Source organism: Astyanax mexicanus, chromosome 7 (genome assembly GCF_023375975.1).
Source record: "Astyanax mexicanus isolate ESR-SI-001 chromosome 7, AstMex3_surface, whole genome shotgun sequence".
Taxonomy (NCBI): domain Eukaryota; kingdom Metazoa; phylum Chordata; class Actinopteri; order Characiformes; family Acestrorhamphidae; genus Astyanax; species Astyanax mexicanus.
The window spans coordinates 1,909,086-1,933,834 of NC_064414.1; the positions used below are offsets into that span (position 1 = coordinate 1,909,086).

The following is a 24,749-nucleotide window of genomic DNA, read 5'->3' on the forward strand; positions in this document are numbered from 1 at the left end:
TCCATGTGTGCCTTCAGACACTCAAACGCTTGATACCGTCAACCATTACTTCCTGTCTGAATTCAAAACACAAGCAAGATTCCTCTGAGAGCAGAGAATAAAGGTCTGTTGTTATCAAAAGTACCAGTATAAAAGAAGCCTATGATCATCTTGACAGGTATCAATAAAGTTTGCTAAATGCTGTGTTTCATTAGCAGGCTTTAATAAAAAGGCCCAAGCCCTCAATCCACAGCAGTGTTGTTTCTAGGAGTTTTTCAAATGTTGGAAACACATTTTGGTAAGAAACCACTGTAACAATCTATGGAGCACTGCTATATACAAACAATGCCAGGAAAGTAAAAGTAGGTTAGCATTTTAGCTTTCTGTGCTTTTATTTAATATACTGTATTAATATACCCAAGGGACAAGTGTCTGAGTAAACAAAACTGTAATTCTTAATAAAACCCTTTTCTTTCAAAGTCAAACAAGCACTGTACATTAATATACACAGATTTCTCTCCTAAAAAAATAGATATTTATTTGGGTGAGTAAAGCGCTTTCGGTTATTTACACTAAGCTTAGAATTAGGATGAGGGCTAGCCAGCCACGGTCAGTATTGCCAGCCACAGTTAACCACTAATACTAACACTGCTCCGGCCTTAGTGCTGGAGAAACTTCACTGAAAACGCACACTTATAACTCAGCAGAGTGGCTTTACTGCTCCTTAATACCTGACTGGTACAATTCATACGTAAGATACACTGGATTATAAGGTGCACTGTCGATTTTTGCGAAAATGGGAGGATTTTCAAAACTCTGCATTGTTTGCTGTGTCCTGAGGATTCCTTAAGAATCCTGAATGTGGTTTTAAACTGTAATATTTATTTTGTCTCTCCTCTCTCTCTCTTTGTCTTCCTTCTGTAATAATAAAAGCACTCTGCAGAGTTTTTCAATGATTTTAAATTATTTTTTTATGATATTCGATAACATTTTAAAGCAGAAGCAACATTATTTTGGTCAAAGCATATGTAGCACAAGCACTGCACAGCCCCAAGCTGTCCAACTCTTTTAACATTCAAATCATGCAGGAAAATAGCCACCATTGTTCAAACTAAAGGGCGCAAACACCTTAAAGGTTGAGAGGCTGACTTCTGAGCAGGCTAATTACAGATTTAGGGTTGAAACAGTAAACCAATTATAGGAGAGGGACTGAGGTGCTCCAGTGAGCCACATTAGAGCAGACTGGTGAGACTGGGAAGCCATTGTATACTGATGGCATCTTTTATCTCCTCTCTTTGCAGATAGGCCTAAAAGACGGGCTCTTGGGGGGGTGGGGAGGGATTTTTTGACCTAATCTGATCAGAGGACATTGTTTCAGAGCTCATTAAGTGACGGGAGGTCCAGAGGTCTCCACGCAGTTGACAAATCAGCCTGCTCCCTTCCCCCAATCAATACCCCCCACTGACCCCCTGCTAAAGACAAGGGAAGACTTAGAAAAACAAGCAGAAGTGACAAAGGAGAGAAGAAAGAGGGGGGCAAAGCCGAGATGATTTCTTTGTGAGGATTCGGCCGTCCTGCACAAATACGCCATGGATTTTCGGGCCTGAAACACGGCAGGAAGTCACTTTCTTCCAGGCTGCCATGCTGTTTGGGGGGCTTTTCTGCTGGCTGGTCTCCAGGGACCGAAAGAGGCTGTGAATTAAGCCTCAACATATGGAAACTGCGTTAAAAAAAGAAAAGGGAGAGGATGTCATGTCCACCAGCAGAGACGTCCCAGGACGTCCTGTGAGCTGGGAGGCGGCGTCCCATGTTAGAAGACAATGGAGCGATCCTGTCTGCCATACTGTACAATGTGCTGACACCTACATGCTCAATATGGTGCTTGACACTTGCGGAGCGGCAACGCCACGCATAAAATGCTGACTAGCATGCACCGTCCATCTGAGCAACTTATATAACAACAACTGCTGACATACACACACTTTCACACTCATACACTCAAAGTACGAGTGTAAAAAAGCATTAATGATTTTGGTGAAGGTGATAATTGTTCCACTGCATCAAGGAGATAGAATAAAATGACAAAAGTATGCAGACAACTGCTTATTCTGTGTTTTAATCTGAAATTAAGGGTATTAAGAAGAGTTTATCCTGTTTTAATGCCGGGGGACGGCTTTCTACCAGATTTTCAGCATTGCTGTGAGGATTTGATAGCATTCAGTGACGAGAGCATTAGTGAGGATTAGTCAGGATGTTGGAAGATCACCATACCCTAAGATCATTCCAGAGAACACAGTTCCATTACTTCACAGCTCAATGCTGAAGGCTTTATACCCTTTATACCCCCAAGCTCATACCTGGCCAGTATTATAAAGATTTGTGTTGTTTATCTGCTCAAACAGTCCTGGAAAAACAGTCTTGGACATGCTGTGTGTGTGTGTGTATCTGCACATCTGTGTCAGCAGCAATACACAACCTAAAGTAAAGTAAACTAAAAAGCTGAATTAAGCTGAATGTGTTCATAATAATAAGATGTTGTGACCACTATCTCTAGAAAATACTACATATAGGAAATACATATGGTTTGAGAAAGTTTAAGGAAATAAGATACACTGATGGGACTAAAGATGGGACCCCTACCAACCATGCAAGACTTTCCTGAGCCACAAGCAACCCCATCCCGAGTCCCAGCTGATAACACTAAAAGCTTTTATCTTTCAGAGTGGAGATAAATGCCTCCTCCCACTTCAGATCTGAAAACATCCACAGGTGCTTCTGTCCATCTTTCTACTGTAAGAAGACGACCCAGGTCTGAGAGAACCTGGAGCTGATCAAGAAGCTCTTACTGAGGAAAGCAAACAGACAAAAAAGAAAAATGTTTGCTAATCAAACAATGAAGTCAGCTGGCTGCTGCTGTCCAAAGAGCCTGAGAGACCAAATACCCCAAGAGCACAGACCTCAACATCACTGAATGTGGTGGGGGTAACTTGGATCAGGTAAAGCAGAAAATGCAATAAACTGAAAATTCATCAAGTTTGTACTGATTACTAATACTAGCAACGTTTTGATTATGAAGAATGTATTATAAATATGTAAAAAGGGGTATACATTCTTAGAATGCATCCATTTTAAAGTATGGTTATGATGGAGACTATTATCTCACAGTACAATGCAAAATGGGGGGGGGGGGGTGCTATTCACAACTGGAACAATTTTAGAACAAAATAGCAGGTAAAACTCACAAAACTCTTTTTCACTATTCATGGAAATGGATTATAATAAGTAATGGCATAAATAAGAAAACCTACATTTTTTCAAAACAAGTTCTGCACCCATAATTTTCACCCAGTTGTTGTGGTTGATAGACAGCTTGGCAAGACTGTCAAAACTATGAATAATATATGTTTGCTAAGTGCGGACCACGCCTAAAGAAGTAGAGAAAGAAGAAGGAAAAAGGGGAGGGAACTCAGGGAAATTTGGGCTGGAGTTCTGAACTGCGTGCTTGAAGAAACGTGCAGTTATATCCCCCCCTTTTTATTTAATGAGAAGTGGAAGAGTAGAAAAGGGGGTTGTTGGGGAGGAGGTGGGTTGCGAACTTTCATCACGAGAGATAGTTAGTTAGGGGAGGTATTTATAGGACGGTTGATTGATACGGGGTGGAGTTAGAATGTAGAGTTCGGGCGTGGTCCTTCTCCCAAACTTTTGTTATTACATAACATCATGTGTTCTTACAGACTTGGCCTGCAGTTGGTTAAACATCACTGAATGTCACTGAATGACAGGGGAAGGATTTACTGCTAAGAAATATGGGTGGAGTTCAGGAGGTCACATGGTCTTGCCTCCCATTGTTCTGCACATACAAATTGTGTCCAATTTTACCTTACTGTATGATCTCAAACAATATGGTCATTTCTGTTTCAATCTTTTGGCTTCTTTTGCAATGGGAGTGAACAGACAAACCAAGATGTTCAGTAAAAAGTAATATTCTTTATAAATGCAAAAGCCTAACACATACACACACACACACACACACACAACTCAACACCCTGTCTGTTTTTAATCAGATATGAGAATCGGATGGACAGATCCATTTAATAACACCAAGAAAAACAATTCTACTAATAAATCCAGCGAGGCAGCGCAGACAGCAGCTGTACTCATTTCAGATTTGGCCACAGGCGTAAAGTAGATGTGAGGTAAGTAATGGCAGAGGCTTAATAAGGGTGTGAAGAAGCGTTGGCTCAACAGTGACTCAATCCCAATAACAACTCAATGCCTGCTGATTTGATCTGAGAGCAATTTTGATTTAGTGCCAGTGCCACGGGATGCTGCGAAATGTGGTTTGGTGCTTTCACCAGTCAAACGATCAATAGGTACCTGAAACCCTGTGAAACCATCTTTTACCTTTCAGGCGTTGAGTTACAAATAGTGTAGAATTGCTGTCTCTTTATATGCAACATACACATGACAGATGATAAGTGATAAAGTATTTTTGGCAATATTATCAAGATTATTAATAATTGTGTGCAAGCAACTCTAACACCTCTGCTTCAAATGAAAACATACATTTTAATTCCAGCACCTTCTGTTTATAAACAGTACAGCAGTTGGCAAAATGTGTGTGAAGTAAAATGGGCCGTTCCAATGAGTATATCAACTACTTCTCACTGTAAAAATTATATTAACATTTATTTTGTTTTATGTAAAACATATTGTCCAAAAAAAGTGAAAAAATGGAGATTAAACGTAACATTATGACTACCTTCTTGTTACTTCTGTGGTCAGAACCGTACATTACCACCACAAAGCAGCCATACTCTGGGTGGTGGGTTACTCTGTGGTGGTGATGTTTTAGTGTGTGTTGTGCTGATCTGAGTGGCTCATACACAGCAGTGCTGCTGGAGTTTTTGAACACCATGTAATCTCAGAGTCCTCCAGTCTATCAGACACTCCTACGTATCTGCTCCACCATGTAGATGTAAAGTCAGAGTTTCCATGGTTGTTGCACCTTTGTATTTTGGGCACAGGATGTTGTTGTAAACTATTTTCAGTCACTGAAGGTGTTTTCAGAGGTATCTTTACAATCCATAAAAGGCTTTCTCCACCTTATCTCCACCTAAAATTTCTGGATGGAACATCATTATTGTAGACAACACAGTTCCACAGCTCAACCCCTCTAGTCATGCCTGCCATTAGGCATGGTACCAATCTCTACATTCATGTTTGTTTGCTAATCTGCTCCAGAGATTCCTATTGTACTGGCAGTACCATAAATTAGCATTCACTAGAGAGGGATATATATATATATATATATATATATATATATATATATATATATATATATATATATTGTAAGTAATGGTATATGCAGTTGTTTTTTCAGTGAAAACTTCAGTGAAACTTGCCCTAAAGCACCTTTAGAGTGCTGCAGTGTGGCCTGATGGGTAAATATTGGTGTGTGGGTGAGTGTATGTGTGTGTGTGTCTGTCACCAGCACGCTGCTACGATACACTAGGTTCCACTTTATTTCACAAACAGATTCAGCATGTTCTAATTAGCTTGTGTTAGGCAAAGCAGCAGACTCATACACGTCTAGCATATGTCTTCCATCTGATTTTTCCCTCTGAATCGTCTTATTAGTAGAAAATGTTGCTCTTCAGATGTTTGGAGACATAATGCTCTCATGTGCAATGTTTTCGATGTTTTCTGCAGTGACACCTGTAGTGACAGGTTGGCAGATGTTGCGCAAACAACAAATATCAAATATGACTGGAAGAAGAAAAGCACTGTCACATGGGGCTTTATTTTTTACAGCATGTATTATTTAGACAAGAATAGAGATACTGTCTACTGTTTTTCTGTTCTATTCCATTATTCAGTATTCTGCGTCCTTGCTCTCAGTGTACTTAGTTTGGTAGTGGTTTACAGAATAATACCTGGCTGTTACTGAAAAATGTTTTAGCATATAATTAGTGAATAATGCAATGGCTAAAATGGAAGTAAAGTAATTGAGAACGGATTGGTGTTATTGCTTTCTTAGAATGTGTGCAGAAATCCAATAAGCTCATGGACATAGTACTTGTTTTTATATGTAATACAAAGGTACTTTTAACCTCATGTACTTTTTCAACCTCACTATGCACTCTGAATGACCACTCAGAATGAAACAGGCATTTTTTTTTATTATTTTTTTTTTAAGATAAAGAGTGTAATTCTTATTTTGAGTCCCTGAAAAAAATCTACGACGGTACATGGGTCATATTTCTAACATCCCCATCCACAATAAAGCAAATCCCTTTGCTGGTCACTCAGGAATGTAGTGAGGCTGTTGTGGAAAGCAGACAATGTTTATTTCTCTTCCATCTGCTCCTTCATACCCTGCTCTTCAAGCCCTCACACACTTAACTGAATTAAGTGCTTTAACGAACTGAGCTCTTCTCTTCCCACTCCAACCTACGACAGAAGCTGGAGGCAGCTCCCTCAAAGCCATGTCTGTTGTCAAAACACACCGAGATGGGGCAGATAAAGTAAATTGCATCCTTGGGAAAGACGAGAAGGAGCAACAGCAGATGATCTGGCCCGCACATTTCCTCCCCCAACAACTACTGAGGCAGAGGTAACCGGACCCGGTCCGGCTTCTCCTCTGGGGCCCTTTGTAAGATTGAGAGTCAATCAGAGGCTGCTGACAGACAGAGTCAGTTTGGATTTGGTAAAGAAAGCTGGAGGAAAAGGGTCGAACGTGAGGGCCAGAGTCATGGGAACGGGAATTACCCACAACGTCCAGCGCTGACCTTTCGTCACCACCGAGTGTTCTGTGATATTCCACCTCTGGCCTCCAAAGTATGATGCCTGGAGCTGCTGTCACTTGACACACACTTCAAAAAAAACACTTTACTTCCCAATCGCTCAAGAAAGAACAAGTTCTTAAGCTAAAGCTAGTTTAATAAAGGTATTTCATTCTGTTTTATACAGTAATAAATCACATTTAATTTGTCGTTTATTGTGAAAGATGATATTTTGAGATATGATGCTTGTGATATGACTAAAAACTCATAACTCAATAAGATTAACAAAAAGGGTGATATACAATACTAGAGGTCTAGTTTAGAAAACACAAGTAACACTTGACCAATAACATTGAATACGGGACCAGAAAACAGACAACAACTTAAAGCACCACAGCAACCATCTGGAATAGCAACAGATCTCTTTGCATTAAACTAATCTAGTAAGCACTTAGCGACATCATAGCACATAGCACAGCATAGAATAACTACAGTACCTCACAACACCACAGAAACCACATGGGATATAATAGCAACCAGCTAGCAACATCATAAAAAACACAGTAACACAGTAACTATGTAGCAACAGCTTATCAGGTAGAGGGATTTTTTTCCGCTGTGCAACCATTCTGTGTTCCCTTTAGAAAAAATATTTTTAAATCTTTTTTTCTGATTATTCTAGACAAATTTCTAATACTGATTTCATACAGAATATTTTATATCAGTACCTGGAAGTGTTCCAGTGTTTTTAATATCACTGAAAACATGTGAGCAGAAGTTAAGGTCATTCTTCGACTCTGAATGGACAAAGACACTTCAGGGCAACTGGCAAAACACAAAAGGCATAAAAGAGAAGTGGGCCACTTCGTCCCAAGTGTGTTTCTGGCAGATGTTCAGGGCTTAACTCGACGGCCATTTTAGTAAACAAACACCCTCAAGAAAAGGACAAAAGTGAATCAATCCAAAGCCCTAGGTGCCTGCTGTATGCTGGATGTGTATTAAGCTTGGAAAAAGTCAGCTTAGAGACTCCCATTCATAAGACCAGGACCAATTCATTGCTGCACAAAGCATTGCAGGTAAAGACTAAGAGGCTGGAGAGCTGCAGGAAGACTTAGTTAAAACAGCCAGGCTGTTTCACATCAGGACACGGACGCTCCTCTCTGGATACATTTTCATATCTTCCAGAAGACAGCCTGGTCCATTAGGACTTGTTATAATAGCTAAAGCAGACAGCCTGAGTCCAGACCTGCCCTGTCGGAGGCTACTTGTGAGATGAGGATATAGAATATCAAAGGACGCTGCATGAGCAAAAAGAAAATAATCATTATGTGATTGAGCACTTGAGGAGAAGTGTCTGCTTTTCATCAGGGCAGCTAATTAGATGACGAAGCAACAGCATTATGACTCTGAGTAGGGCTGCGTGATATTGGAAAAAATTACAATGCATTTTTTATATTCAGTTATATGAAAAAGAAATAAATAAATATGAAACTGACAGCACATTAAAATAAAGACTTAACAGTTTAATTTTAGTCTTTAATTTTAAAGAAACATTAAAAAATAAACATTAGGAGGGTTAGGATGAGTGTATGGCTCCTCTGATACATGCAACCAGTGCAGCATTATTAGATGGCAGAGGAATCTTTAGCTCTAATACATAAGCCAACAGATGTTGGTAAAAGCCACAATCTCAATGGAAGTGATGGGGAGGGGGGAGAGAGCGCCACCTACCCACCCAAAGAGAGCACGGCTGATTGTAGCTGCTGATAACAAAGCCGAATATATCGCAACATAAACTCTATGTCCACACAGATGTGCAAAGAAATGCACACAGAGGGCTTGTCTAGTACCTATAGAGAAGTACTGATAATACAAAGGACTCTCTGGAGCCTGAACCTATATATATATATATATATGTCTCATGACTAATGCCAGACATGAGCAAGACGGGTATAAGTTCCCCTTGAATTGTGGAGCATTAAATTGTGGAGCAGTGGCACTGTGGATGGTGATCCATCCTTTACTTTCTTTACTAATTGTAAAATTACATGTTTAGATTTAATTCAGCACATGTAAATATTGTGATAACTATGCAAAAATGTTACATCATGCAGCCATAGCTCTGAATGTTACTCTGCAAATGAGTTCTGAACACTACTTAGCCAGTTGCACAGCATTTATCTTAGCGTGCAATTCGCCCGAATCAGGTCAGGATGGAGCAGCCGGGAGCACGGGTCTTCACAAGCCATCTGTAGTAAGGCTAGCTGCACTGTGTGTGTGTGTGTGTGTGCGTGTGTGTGTGTGTGCCAAAGTGAAGATAATACAGACTTTCCATCTGGACCCAATTTGATACTTGAGGAGTGCCGTAAAGCTGACATGATGCCTGCCTCCTGAACAGAAACATTCACAGCATGCTTGAAACTAAGAGGTTAATTTACAGCTCTCTCTCTCTCTTTCTCTCCCTCTCTCTCTCTCTCTCTCTCTCTCTCTCACACACAGAAAATAACAGTGCATTTCACTCTTGTTCACACTGACACACATGCTCTCATTAAACAGATGCAATTATCTCCGCCTGCCCTCTCACTTCTTTCTTTTCTCTTGCAAACCCACATATTTTTACACAATGCCAGATTGGGAGGTCATACCATATTACACGTCATATATATTATACTGTAGTATGTATGTGTAACAACTGATAAATAACACTAATCATTTCCAAAATTTTGATTTACAAAATGAAATGATGAACGGATCAAATGAATTACTCCAAAATTATGTAGAATAACATCCCTAACAGTACAGTTACCCTACAGTTAAGATGGTATCAGTGATGATATGTGACCATATGTAATATGAGTTTTCTAAATATATATCCCTAAAGCTAATTATAAGCTTAGCAACAACAAACATGTTTCTAAACATATAATGCCCCAAGTATTTTAATACCAAAGGAGAATGTTACATGTGCTATATAAGTTTCAAAAACAAGTGGACCAAATTTTCTTTAAAATATCAACAATCAGCTTGGTGTTATCAGATGTATTGCACGATTGGCAGAGGAACAGACTTGTTGTACATAAGTAATAAAGGTCTATAGGGTCTACATGTGTTGTAGTATATGAGTAATACAACTCTATACAGTCTTTAGACACTGTTACATGTTGTATGATTTAAGGTCTATAAGGACTAGCATAGCTTTTACTGTACACGACTAATAACGGCCTATAAGGTCTACAGACACTTTATTAGTAGTAACGTTGGTTTCTAAGATCTATAGGTGTTGTTGTATATTAGTAGTAGGGCTCTATTTAGTCCTGAATATACTGAATATTGAGCAGGTTATTCTTCAATCAATGGATTAATTTTTCTTCATATTCTAAGATGAACAATATCAGGATTGATGGTGCTGGAATTGTGAAAGAGTTCAGGGTTCAGGGAGCATGAGATCATCATTTATCATTTTCACACATGGATTGAGAGAGAGTTCACCACAGAGTCCAGATCTTAACCTCATTGAGAATCTTTGGGATGTGCTGGATGGAGAAGAGCTGCTTTGTGCAGCGGTTGGTCAGACTCTACCATCATCAATGCTGCTGCAAGATCTTGGTGAAAAATTAATGCAAATAAATCTTGACATTGCAGAAGCTTATTAAGAAAATGCCACAGTGAATGTGTAAAGCCGCAATCAAAGCTAAAGGTGGTTCAACCAAATATTTGAGTTCCAGGCAGTGTACATAGAGGCCTGTAAGGTTTATAGGCATTGTTGTGTATGTGTAATAAAGATGTATGTTGTCTAGAAAAAGTATTTTACACGATTAATTAAGATATGTGTACGCATGGTCTTCACATACTGTTGAATATTTGTTCTATAGGCTTATAATATGAGATAATATGAGTACCTGTATTAAAGTGATTATTAACAGTTTAAAGATTAGAGTATCCGTAACAATCATTAAATTATATTTTTATTTTTATGTTTTCAGGTTTATGTTGTTGATCTCTACTTTGCAGACCAGTCTTATTTTCCTCCTACAAAAACTGTGCATTCTCTCTCTCTCTTTCTGTCTCTCTCTTTCTCTCACACACACACACTCTCTCTCACTCTCATGCACACACACACACTCTCTCTCTTACACACACACACACACCTGATTAGAGAGATGTTTTGGTGTGGCCCCCTCACTACACCCACACAAGTGGTGTCCACTCCAGACAGAGCTCTTTAGGGCGGACCGTCCACCTTCGGCCATCTTGCTGGCACGTGCTCCCCCTAGCGGCTGACTACCGCTAAATTCTAAACATCGAAAAAGGGGCGGGCGACAAAAAAGTGGGAGGGTCCAGAAGAAGAAAAAACATGAATGGCCCCGCCTCCTGGATGACGTATGCGCAGGGTTGAGGCAGGGCTGTAGGCAGATGCAACTTCACACTTATAGTGAGCTCCAGGCAGCCGGGCAGACCTGCAGAAGAATCCTCTCAAGCCTTTATCTCCCTCTCTCGCGCTTTCTGCCAAGGAGTGTGTGTGTGTGTGGAAGAGTGTGTGCGCGAGCTGGAGAGTGTGTGTGCGCGTGAAGTGTGTGTGGTGTGTGTGTTCATGTGCGGAGACAGTAACACACACCGCAGCTCACATCACCACCACCACTGCTGCTACTGCTGCTGCTTCTACTGAGACTTTCTGATTTTTTTTGTGGGCTTTTCTGGGTTTTTGGCTCCGGACTTGGAGGCATATTGGAACGCCGTGTTGGATATACGACCTGTTTATATAACGTTACTCCGGGCTGACTCCATCTCTCTCTCTCTGTTTTTGAGGATATTTCATTTGAGTTTTTTTTTTTCTTTTTCTTTTTTACATTTTTTTTGTTGCAAACAATAAATGAATCACAGGTAAGTGTGTCCATGCACTCAGTGTTCATCATTCTAGTCATTTCTCGTGTTTCATACATTTGGCTAGAGATCAGTACAAGAAAAATACCAAATAAAACTGCCACCACCACCTCAACCTCCACCAGATCAGATCACTGCAGAATTCTTCGAGGGTGAGCTGCTGAGCATCCATCCCAACATACAGAGAAAAGACGCCGCGTTCCCCCCCCAAACCACAATCCGCAACTAACGTTACTTAAAAATATCCTCTATCTGGAGTCATTTTAGAGCTTTTCTTTAGATAGTTCTGCTTTAGTATCGCTTTATCTTGTCTTATCTTTACTTCAGATTTAGGTAACTGGACGTTAGATGTTTAGCAGCTACAGTGGACATCTCAGATCCGTTACTTACACTGCTGTCATACTGAAAGACTGGAAGACATTTTGCGTTCTGTCTCATTAAACCCTGAGGTTTTTTGGAGGGTGAATCCCGACTAAGCCAGAAAAAGAGAAGTAACGTTAGCCTAACGTTAACTAGCTAATAAAACACCAAAGGATATCCAAACTGTAGGCTAACTTCAGAATAATATAAACTTATATTTGCTATATTTTCAATCAGCATTATCTTTTAGCAATAGCAATTTGATTTAACTTAATTAGCTAACTTAGCTGGCAAAAAAATGTGAACCATATATAGATGTTATTCCATAAAAGCTCTGTTATGTGGTAACCTAGGTTAAATATGCACTACTACAATGCACAGAGGCTCTAACAGTTCAGTCTATCTCTATGGACACTCACTTTTGTAACGTTATTTGAGTTTAATAATAGCTAAGATGATGATAAACAGCGCGACTAATAAGCTAACCAAGCTAGCTAACTAACCTAGTTTAACAGTTAAATAACAGTTAATTTACTAACTAGCTTACCTAAGTGTTATTTTCTTATTTTATCTCTTTTTGAGCTGTTTTTCTCCTTGAGCTGTTTTCAACCAGACGTGGCTGGTTAACTAGCTAGTAGAGTCAAATCTGACACAGATGCTAACCTAGTTAGCTAGTTAGTCAGGTTAAACCAGCGCTATTTTACCTCAGGTAAATATTATCACCTGAGGTAAAAAATCGAATTCCAGCGTGTATAAAATGTTTTAAAGTGTCCAATACAACAACAACACCCTTGTAAACACGACCAAACCGTTTTATCTTTCTTTTATCTCATTTTTAGCTGTTTTTCCATGTATTTTCTACCAGACTTGGCTAACAAGCTAACCTAGTAACATTAGATTCAAATTGTTGAGGGTTAAACAGGCTGCGTGTCTGATAAGTTAAATAGCTAAACAACGTTGTTAATATGGCTGGACATATTATCTAACTTAACTACAATAAGTTGGTCTTATTTTCCAACTAATCTGAGTTAGTTATGAGGTTTAAATAGCATATTTAGCGAGTTAGTTAGCTGTGTAATTACCACCACAGCGCAGAGCGGCTCTGTGGGCGCTGAACACGCTCTGCTGTATTTGAATACTAGTAAATTAACAGCGCGAGCGATGACCGTTAATCTGACACAGATGCTAACCTAGTTAGCTTGTCAGGTTAAACAAACGCTATTTTACCTCAGGTAAATATTATCACCTGAGGTAAAAAATCGAATTCCAGCGTGTATAAAATGTTTTAAAGTGTCCAATACAACAACAACACCCTTGTAAACACGACCAAACCGTTTTATCTTTCTTTTATCTCATTTTTAGCTGTTTTTCCATGTATTTTCTACCAGACTTGGCTAACAAGCTAACCTAGTAACATTAGATTCAAATTGTTGAGGGTTAAACAGGCTGCGTGTCTGATAAGTTAAATAGCTAAACAACGTTGTTAATATGGCTGGACATATTATCTAACTTAACTACAATAAGTTGGTCTTATTTTCCAACTAATCTGAGTTAGTTATGAGGTTTAAATAGCATATTTAGCGAGTTAGTTAGCTGTGTAATTACCACCACAGCGCAGAGCGGCTCTGTGGGCGCTGAACACGCTCTGCTGTATTTGAATACTAGTAAATTAACAGCGCGAGCGATGACCGTTAATCTGACACAGATGCTAACCTAGTTAGCTTGTCAGGTTAAACAAACGCTATTTTACCTCAGGTAAATATTATCACCTGAGGTAAAAAATCGAATTAAATCGTATATAAAATGTTTTAAAGTGTCCAATACAACAACAGCACCCCTGTAAACATGACCAACCCGTTTCTTTCTTCCTTTTATCTCTTTTTTAACAGTTTTTTTCTCCGTGGACTTGGCTAACTAACCAGCTAACTAATTTAGCAGATTCGTATTCTGATAAATAGCTAGCTAACGCTGTTAACAGGGCTCTATTTTAGCTAATTTAGCTTGATTATCTATCTAACTACAATAAGTTGGTGTTATAAGCTAACTATCTCTATTAGTAATGTGGTTTGTATAGCAGGTCAAGCGCGAGGTAAATCAACTGAGGTAAAAAATCGAATTCAAGCATAAATAAAATGTTCTAACGTATCCAATAGGTCAACATCACTCTTGTAAACACGAACAGACCGTTTCCCTTTCTTTTCCTCCCTTTTCTGCTGTTTTTCGTCGAGTTTTCCAACACGATGAGACTAACTTAATCAAACTGTGGTGCATTAAACAGGCTGCGATGTGTTGCGTTAGCTGGGTTAATATTCGTAACATCGTATTCACGTTTTTCGCAGTTAAACAGCTTCACGTATGCGCGTACCGTCGGATTTCAGTCGTGCAGTGTCAAAGAAATAAGTAGTCCAGTGTGAAATTAGCAGCTTTGCGGTTTCGACAGGCGTTCAGCGGGAGGGGGCGAGCTTAGAGAAGAGAAAAGAGCTGATTAAATCGGTTTACAGGAGAAGATAAAACGGATTCACACTATAAACCACTCTGAGAGGATTCAACAGTCTCCCTCCAGCTCCAAACTGTTAAAAAATAAAAATAAATAAAGTTTATATACTTAAATACTTAGGAACATGTTATAAAATAAAGTGTTAATTTGATATAAGTTAGAGTTAACAAGCTAGTTAAATGAGAATTAGAGAGTTTTCTCTCTATATTTTGTCACAATAAAAAACAAAACAAAAACAAGTAGTTAACTTGTGACAGGGCCCTTAGCTAGTTAGCTATAAACAGCATCAAGGCTGAGCTATAAAAAGTCTTCACATCTCATTTAGCAGACCAGTCTGGTCATGCCAGTCTAAAAAAACCCAAAACCTATTTTCACTTTTAACAGTTTAATGTGCCAAGACTTAATAGTGATAAGGTTTATATATATACAATACAGTGCTTGACATTATGTAAGGCTGCCATACGGCCAGTTTTGTCCTCTATTGTTGCTACAGGCTGCAGTCTGAAAACACCATGGCCCGTGGCATTCACTGCGACATGAAGTGGTCATGTTTTTTGGGGGCCCCTGGAGAAGTCTGTCGCCCTTTTGTGTCCCAGACAAACACAGTTTCCAGCTCACGCTCATGTTAGTAGCTGCTAACCTTTGGCATAGGCCAAGGAACCTTTTAAATAGTGCAGTATTACTGTTTACATCGAGCTACGTGATTTTGTTCCCTTGTCTTCTACATTGTTGAGATAGGGTAGGAACCAGTTTCTAAAGCAGGCCTTCAAAATAGAGGTACTAGTTGATGAAAAGACAAAAAGAGAAATGGGATTTAGGCCCTGTGTAATTATGAGAAGCAATTTGCCCCCTTCAGAGGGGAAACAAGAAACGTACAGTGTAGTAAATCAACCCAAGCCTTGCTGCCCTTGTCCAGTGGCAGATATCCTCTGTACCCTGGCAGGGGGTGCGCATGTGGTAATTAAAGCACCAGTTCAGTGAGTGTATGTGTGTGCATATATGTGTGTGTGTGTGTGTGTGAAAGAGAGGCCTGATGCAGGAGAGCCTACCACCCCCAAGTGGGGAAAAGTAGTGCAGCTGCCATGCACCGTTTTCTCCTTTTCAGCGCTTTACAAAAGAAATAAGACCCCCGTCTCTTCCAGACTCTTCTCCTAATGCTTGAAACCCAGCCAGAGACAAACCTGGGGATAATTCCAAATTATCCCCAGTCTGCTCTTAAATGAGCAGTTAAGCCGTGTTTAAAACCGTGCATCCAATTTTCAAGCGTATAGAAAAATCATAATAATAATACACCTCCCTGAATGCTAGGGCGATGCTGGCCTTGCCCTGGACTAAGATATAAGATGCAATATGACAAAGAGGGGCATTTGGTTTAAAAAGCTTGCCTGGGGTTCAGAATCCATTATCCAGCGTCTTTTCTTAATCCCAGTCCGACAGGCAAATCAAGGCTGGAATAAATGCTTTAAAAACTAACATGCAGCCTGTGATACCATATTCAAGCAATTTCTTATCTTTAATGGTACTAAGCATAACTAAGGCTATACATTTTAGGCCCAATAATGATAATAATAACCTCAAACATTAAATTTATTGTTTGATTCAATTAAACATGCATCACTCACAATATGTAATCACTAGTCTTTTCTCAAATCCAAAGGTGTTAAGAAGGTTAAGACATTAGAAAGTACAGACTCGAAAAAAAAAACAAATGTTTAGCTTAACTATTTAAAAAAATAATTATTTCTGCAGACAACAGTTATGTAACATCTTTGAACCAATAAGCAAAGCAGCTTTTAGCACTTTTAATGCAGGATGGACTTTAACACAGTGTGTAAAATAAGCACACATTGAATTGCACTCTACCACTCTTGCTGCTTTGATAGAGTTTATAATTGGAATTTATTAAATGAATAATTAAGCCAGTAGTGAGTTTAGTGTTATCACTATCTGACATTGAACGCTTTACTCAAACTATTCACAGGAAAAAAGGTTGTGGTGGTCAGTGTGTTTTCTTTTTTTTTTTTTTTTTACAGAATGCTCAATTTAACATCACTTGTGAAGAGCAGTAGAGCAGAAGCAGATCTGGCCAAGAAAAAGGCTGCCTATTAGAACGATAGGGTGAAGTGTCCATCACTTAGGCCTCTCTACACACCATTCCCTCCCCTACTGATGAGAGTTAGAGGATGAGTGAGTTTTATAAGGTTTCAGGAAGTTTAACCACTTAAAGATTTTTTTATATATATATAATATTTCCCTATCCCTCCTTTACAGCAGATTTCACAGCAGAGCCCCTCATGCTTGGTTTGTAGCGAACAATACAGCAAGGCTACTTTGAGGCTTTGTGTAAAACCCACTCGGCCTAAAGCAGTCATTCAGCCATCTAATTCAGGCTCCAAAATGTTTAACGGTTAATGTTTAAGGGTTAAGGGAGTGCTAAGAAATAAACTGAATAGTCACTACCGTCCTGAACCTTTCCTTCACTCTTTTTATCCCAAACTCGCTGCCAGCCACCAGCCATGTATATTTCCCAGCAACTGTGCCCAACAACAGGGTTGAGTGCTTCATAAACACTGTCCACGCTTTCAAAACGACCCCAGGCCAGTCGTTTGGCCTCACCTCACTGAAGTAGCACTAAACGATTACCGCCAGCGCCAGAATATTACCACGCTGGCTGCTTTTGACAGAGGGAATCAGGCAGCCGAAAATAAGCTCCAGTCTCGCTCGCCTGTTGGCTGTTCTGAAATGCAGTGACTTTGAAGACGATCGTAATTCCAGGGAAAAGGCAAGAAGAAAAAGGGGTGCAGACTTGTCAAGGCTTGTGGAAGGAAGCATTTAGAATCTAGGCACGTTTTTCCTTTCTCCATTTTTTACTCCCAGGGTCAATATCCATGCTCTTTAGAACAAATCGAATTACAAACCACATAACCAGCACAAATTGCAAGTGCACTTTTTATGTTTTCCTGTTTTAATCATGGTTGTAGGGTTGCTGTAATAATAATAGTAATAATAACAAGATGTATAGCTAACCTAAAAAATAATTAGTGTAAGAAACCAAGAATCTACTGTTTCAGACGCCATGTTACCTTTATTTCATAAATATCTGAACAATAACAGGCTTGTGGCTGTGCTTTGACACAACAGAAGAAAAAGACGGTGTGATTAGACAGCATCAGCCCAGACCTGTAAACTGACTGAGTTACAAGCCTCTCAATTCCCTAATCTTCTCCATGTCACTGGCTACAACAGCTAAGTGTCTGGGATGCTTGTAGCCGTAGTCTCTCGTGTTTTACAGACCACAGGTTACCACAAGGAAGCTGGTGGGGGCAGAGGGAGAGTTTCAGGCAAGGGCACAAGCCATTGTGTTCTGAGATGTTTTCTAGTAGCATATCATTTGGCTTGGCAGGGGGAGATGTCTATTTATACCCCTGTGCTTGGGGAAGTTGTGCTGAGGGTGGTGTTGGTGTGGGAAGTAGGCCAGGAGAAGGTGGAAAAGGTGCCAGCAAGAGGGGAAAGGAGGTAGGGACCTGCACCCTTGCGTCAGAGCACCAGAGGTGGCACAGGCAAGGTGAATTCCTTCCTCCTGCTTGGATATTCATGAACACTCTTAAGGTGAGCGCCTGATCATCTGCCATATGCATATTTGAACAGTGCTAGTGCAGTGCATTTTCAATCCTGCTCTGGATGATGATGATGGTTGATGGGCCCAAGCCAGAGTGGCCTGGAGTGTTTGGAGTACAGCCCTTCTGCACTTCACAAGAACGTTTTGTTGTTTTAACGCCACACTGGCTGCTTTGAAATATCAAAGCGCCAGAACTACGGAGACCTGAGCAAGGCAGGAGGGAACGGCCCCCACCACTACTCGGCCCACCATTGTGGCAGGGCCTCAACCACTGTAGCTTTTCAGTTGCAAAGGCATTCTTTTCTTGTGTCTCCATAGAGAAGACTGAGGGGAGGGTCTGTTGAGGTCAGAGCCTGACAGGTCAGTGAACACAATAATGGCGGCACAGGCTTATGTTGAGGTTGAATTATACTCGTTGTTTTGCTTGTTAAAGTTTGGGACCTTTGTTTCCAGTGGGGGCTGTTACCTTTGCAACATTATGACGCACATTACGCAGTGACATGGATTATACATTAAGGGGTTGCCATATCCCTGATTTGGAAAAACATTGCTGTTTGTAAACTATTTGTTAATAGCAAACAAGCACAACTGATTTTGGTTTGATTCTGGATACAGGTCTGGCACAGTGTACAGTGAAGTTGTGCGTTGAGCCAGTTAGCCAGTGTAGGCCAATTCTCCTTGGTTTGGGTTGCTTTTGTGAAAGGGGTTTTTCCTCTTTGTGACCTTTGTGTAGATGTGACTCAACACTGATTTTTCTCTCTCCGTCTCTCTGATTTGCAGGAGAAAGACACATGAGAGGGAGTAAGTACGCGGCCGTGTGAGGAGGATCCCGAGGAGGAGCGCCGGAGACGGCTCAGCGAACCGGATGCATTATTCATGCCTCAGCCTGGAGTGGAGGAGCACGATTTGGGGCTAACTGTAAGGCTGGGCTTCAGAACAGAGCCGCCCTGGATTTGAGCCTGCCTTACTTCGCAGACTGCGAGGGCACTGGGCGGCTGGGCTTCAGATGCCATGTCCAGTCTGCCGCAGGACAGACAGGAGCCGTTCCCTTCCCACAGAGGAGTCTTCCACTCGCACAATAGGGTCTAATTAGAGGTCACAGCCGCTGCTTCGCAACATAAAAGGATTCTCCACGCGTTGGACTTTCCTTCTGTCTCTTTTCCCCCTTTTTTTCTTTTTTTCCCCCCTTTTTAATAATACCAATTCTATGCCTGTCTTGGACCGCTACGGTTAAGGGTCTTCGTCTCGAACAGGAGTCGTTTCGCTTTTTGCTTCCTAGGTTTATCTGGTGCAAAGCCTTTGATGGCATGACTGTTGGACACTGCGCTACAAACAGGAGGTCAGCAGTACGAGCAAGGATCAGTCCGACAAATACCAGTCGGTGAGGATATAACCAAAGAGACTCCTCTGACAGCACTGAGAAAAATTCTGAGACGGCGAGAAGAAAGGGGAGCTTAAAGCATCATTGGATTTCCAGACGCTAGCAGGGGATTTACTGGCTCTTCTAAATCAGGTATGACAAATATGGATGGCTGAGGTCCCAACACTTGAGTGACCATTCTATATTAAATTCTAGTAAGATGCAGAAAAGCAGAGAGATTATGATTTAAAAAAAGTGTAAAATTAAATCAGTATTTAAACAGCATTTAAACAAGGTATGTATTAATTGCATTGTATTTAATAGGTTTATGTATTCCTGATCATTTTTATATATTCCTCATAATATTGTGCCAGAGATTACTTGGCTCATTATTTTTTGCATTTATAAAAGTATAAAAAGCAACTATGAACCTTTATTTGTGTTTTTTAAAAGAGTTTAGACTAAAGCACAAAGTCTAATTAATGCAGTAATCTGTAAAAGCGCCATCACTCATCCATTTCATGGCTGTCAAAATGCTTTCTTAGGCTCGTTTTTGTGCGCAGATGTGAAGCCTTATCCCCTAAATAGGCATATAAGACATTTTTTAATCTGTGCTGTGCTAAATCCCCTGTGCAAAATGTCACTGAAGAAAATGCTCTGGAATCTGCAGGATAACACTTAAATAAAGTGATAATAAAACTTAGAGTCTCAACCCCAGCCCAGAGTAGAACAGAAGCATAAAATCTCTAATATTATTAACTGTTGTTGGGGTGGGTGAAATGGCCATAACATTATATCACAATATTTCAGGATATTTTAAGGAAATTATATTTTTGACGATATGACAAAATACTTAAAAATACATTAGTAATTTGCTGAGTACACCTTAGCAACAACAGTATTGTAAAAAAATAATAATAATAATACTGTAACAGAATAAATAATACAAAGTTTGAAAAATTACACTGATATTATTGCAAAAGATATATTATTCCACACCCCTATATTTTATGTGTAATTTAATACATATTGGTTCTGTCTAAGAATACAGAATGCAGACCTAACTGTGTCCTAACTGATAATAAACGAGGCCCAAGGCCCACATTCATTCATTCATCCAGCAAAATCTGTTACGATAAAAAAGACAAGGCTGAAATGCACCGGCTTAGTGCAGAAATTTGTACAACAGCAAGGGCCTTCTATTGCATTACACGCAGCAAAAGATAAAAGCAGTCACACAAGCGTTTCATTCAGGGGAAGCTTGTGGGTTTTAGGATTTCTTATCTACATCCACGGCTGATTGGGAATATCCTTCCACTTTAATTAGACTTACTTGAAAGTCGTACATAGTTTTCCCCCCTTCCTTTTCCCCCTTCTCCTTTCTGAGCATACCGTATTTCAGTAAAATGAACACTTTAAGCATGATCACTCGTGCTGTTTTTCATTTGTTCCTGTCAGTGCAAATCTTAATAGTCATTTTTTATTAATTCAGTTGCTGTAATGGTGTAATGTTTGTCTTTAATAGTATAATTTAGCATGGAATCATGCTTGAGGCAGCATGAACAAAACTGCAATTATTTACAGAAGGACTTTGTCTTTCCTTCAGAACGCCTTTTGATTTATTTTCCCTTTTTTCCTCCAGGGGGGACAAGCAAAGCAGAGGACATTAACAATGGCATGCCAATACAAGTCCTTCTTCGTCTTCTTCATCAGAGCCGGGCTTCTCCTGGGCCTCGCCAATCCACTGGTGACCTCAGCCTCCTGTCCATCACAGTGCCGCTGTGACGGGACTTTCATCTACTGCAACGACCGAGAGCTGACTTCCATCCCTTCAGGAATCCCGGAGGACGCCACGGTCCTCTTCCTGCAGAACAACCGCATTAAGAGCGCAGGCATCCCCACCGATCTGCGGCGGCTCAACAGCGTGGAGAAAATCTACCTGTACTGCAACAACCTGGACGAGTTTCCCACCAACCTTCCGCTGAATGTCAAGGAACTCCACCTGCAGGAGAACAATATCAGGACTATCACTCATGCTTCTCTGGCACAGATTCCCTTCATTGAGGAATTACACCTGGACGACAACTCTGTGTCAGCCGTCAGCATCGAGGAGGGGGCATTCCGGGACAGCAACCATTTGAGGTTGCTCTTCCTTTCACGCAATCACTTGAGCACCATCCCCTCGGGTCTGCCCATGACCATCGAGGAGCTTCGCTTCGATGACAACCGCATCTCCTCCATTTCCGAGTTGTCCCTGCAGGATCTGGTGAACCTGAAACGCCTGGTTCTGGACGGCAACCTCCTGAACAACAGGGGCATTGGGGAAATGGCCTTTGTGAATTTGATCAACTTGACTGAGCTCTCACTGGTGCGGAACTCCCTCACATACCCACCTGCCAACTTGCCCGGCAGCAGTCTTGAGAAGTTACAGCTTCAGGACAACCACATAGACCGGGTGCCAGCAGGTGCCTTTGCTTTCCTGCGACAGCTGTACCGCCTGGATCTGTCAGGCAACAAATTGACCAGCCTGCCTATGGGGGTCTTTGATGACCTAGATAACCTGACCCAGCTGCTGCTGCGCAACAACCCATGGCACTGCAACTGCAGAATGAAGTGGGTGAGGGACTGGCTGCGCTTGTTGCCAGCTAAGGTTAATGTGCGGGGCTTCATGTGCCAAGGCCCTGATAAGGTCAAAGGAATGGCCATCAAGGATCTAGCTACGGAGCTTTTCGATTGTTCCGACACGGAGGTCTCGCCTACATACGAGACCAGCACCGTATCCAACACACTGCCACCTTCTCGACCTCAGTGGCCGATATACGTGACTAAAAGACCAGTGATTAAAGGTCCAGATTTTGGTAAGAACTATCGCAGCACTACACCACTGAGTCGAAAGATCATCACGATAAGCGTCAAATCCAGTAGTCCGGACGCGGTGCACATATCCTGGAGGGTCTCTCAACCCATGACCGCCTTGCGCCTCAGCTGGTTAAAGCTTGGGCACAGTCCGGCGTTCGGATCCATCACAGAGACCATCGTACAAGGGGACAGAACGGAGTACCTGCTTACAGCCTTGGAGCCAGAGTCCTCCTATCGGATATGCATGGTCCCTATGGAGACCAGCAACATTTACCTTTCGGACGAGACGCCCGTTTGCATAGAGACGGAAACCGGCTCCTTAAAGGCGTACAACCCCACCACGACCTTGAACCGGGAGCAAGAGAAGGAGCCTTACAAAAATTCTAGTTTGCCTTTAGCTGCTATCATCGGAGGAGCCGTGGCACTTTTGGCCATGATCATGCTGGCGCTGGTGTGCTGGTACGTCCACAGGAATGGTTCTTTGTTTTCCAGGAATTGCACGTACAACAAAGGGCGCAGGAGGAAGGATGACTACGCTGAGGCCGGGACAAAGAAGGACAACTCCATCTTGGAGATTAGAGAGGCCTCTTTTCAAATGATACCCATAAATCACATGCCCGTGTCCAAGGAAGAGTTTGTGATACACACAATTTTCCCTCCTAATGGTTTAAACCTTTACAAGAGTCCGCACAGTGAAAACAGTCTCAACAACAGAAGCTACAGAGACAGTGGAATACCAGATTCAGACCACTCCCATTCATGATAGTGTGTGCGTGTGTGTAGAGATATCAAAGACATTTTATAAACGAATGACTGACTTCAGGACTGGCCGGTCTTTTACAAAAAAAACACTGGATCGAAAAGACTGAGAAAGCAATGTTCTGTACATTTGCCATATAATTTATATTTAAGGACAGTTTATTAAAAGAAAAAAGGCTACGATTGCAGGCCGTCACTGAGCCGTCAGTGTATGCTGTCAACAACTGCAATTCTATATTTTAGAGGTTTGTAGTAATTTGTACTGTACATCCTTTGCTTAAGGTTTCAGACCAATTAAAATCTTTGTGCTCTACTGAGATATGACTTGTCAACTGTGAAAGTGGGTTTTCATTGCTGTGTTGAACAATCAGATTTTAGAGAACCTTGTAGAATAAGCACAGGTCATAATGTCCATGACGTGACAGTCCTAAAGTTACGAAGCAGAAACACAGGGCCAGCGGGGATAAAGGGCACAGATGATTTTAGTGGGTTCAATGGATATAGGTGTAGGTGTGCCTCACTCAGAATTTTCAAAAACTGGGGTGCCATTTCTGCAGTGTTATGTCCAGGCATTAGGCCTTTGCCATACTTGGACACTATAAATCTGTTCCTAGAAGATTTAGCATCATAGCACAGTGTCCAGCCAGCATGCTGTTCCACAGTTGGGTAAGCTTGTTCCGCACAGGAGCAACAAAGCACACAGATAATGAGAGGTTGCTGCTCAGTGACACTGGAGGAGTCGGGCCAACAAGCCAATCTCGCTTGTTCCAGACCAGTCAATAGGTTGTAACCACTTACTGTAGGTGATACTCCTCCTCAGTAGTGAGTAGTGTACCAGTGGTGAGTGTATCCTCGAATTGGAGTGAATAAGCTGGGCTATAGAACAAGATGTGGTTCAAAAACACTTATGGGTTCATTTCATTATTTTTTTTACTTTATACAAATGTGTCAACTATTTTTGTTCATATTTTATAGATTTATTATCTGAACTGATCTGTACCCACCTCCCCAACACCCCCCTTCCTCAGAGTTCAAGCCACTTTTACATTGCCACAACTCAACTGAAAGTAAACTAACTGTTCTTTACAACTGAAGACCAAAGTGCACCTACGCCCTTTGGCCAGTCTTGTATGTGCCTTGATCCAATGCTTATTGTATTTAGCTTTTTAAAAGAATAAACCAGTGACTTAACTTTTTTCATACACACTTGAATATGATAAACTATTGGTCGTATTGCAAAAATAAAAGTGGATAAAATCAACTAGGTGGGCTGGCTCCACTTCCTTTTCGTCCAGGTGCGGCATAAGAAGATTAGGGGTCCGTTTGATATGTTTGTTTGTTTGTTTGTCTTTTGCATGAAATATGATGGATAAAAATTTGATCACTCGAGCAATTTCATAAGGTGGTCTGAGACGCATTTGGAAAAAAACAACCACAATCATGCCAAACCCTTCAGGAGGTGATCTGAGACACATTTAAAGCAGATTCTACATAAATCTGAACACGCAAACCACTTCAGGAGGTGATCTGAGACACATTTAAAGCAAATACTACAAATCTGATCAATCAAACCACTTCAGTAGATCGTCTGAGACACATTTAAAGCAGATACAACAAATATGCCGATACAACAAAACCGATTCAGGAGGT

The 24,749-nt window shown here is 40.9% G+C and overlaps 2 protein-coding genes across 4 annotated transcripts in view; one reads left to right on the forward strand and one right to left on the reverse strand.

Moving 5' to 3' along the window:
* Positions 1-24,749, reverse strand: part of macrod2 (mono-ADP ribosylhydrolase 2) — an 836,537-nt gene that overhangs the window by 680,192 nt on the left and 131,596 nt on the right. The window lies entirely within an intron of this gene.
* Positions 11,173-24,360, forward strand: flrt3 (fibronectin leucine rich transmembrane 3). The gene is made up of 3 exons (XM_007238508.4): positions 11,173-11,645; positions 18,902-19,634; positions 21,124-24,360. Exon 3 carries the CDS (start codon positions 21,154-21,156, stop codon positions 23,101-23,103), a length of 1,950 nt encoding a protein of 649 aa, XP_007238570.2. The 5' UTR covers positions 11,173-11,645; positions 18,902-19,634; positions 21,124-21,153; the 3' UTR covers positions 23,104-24,360.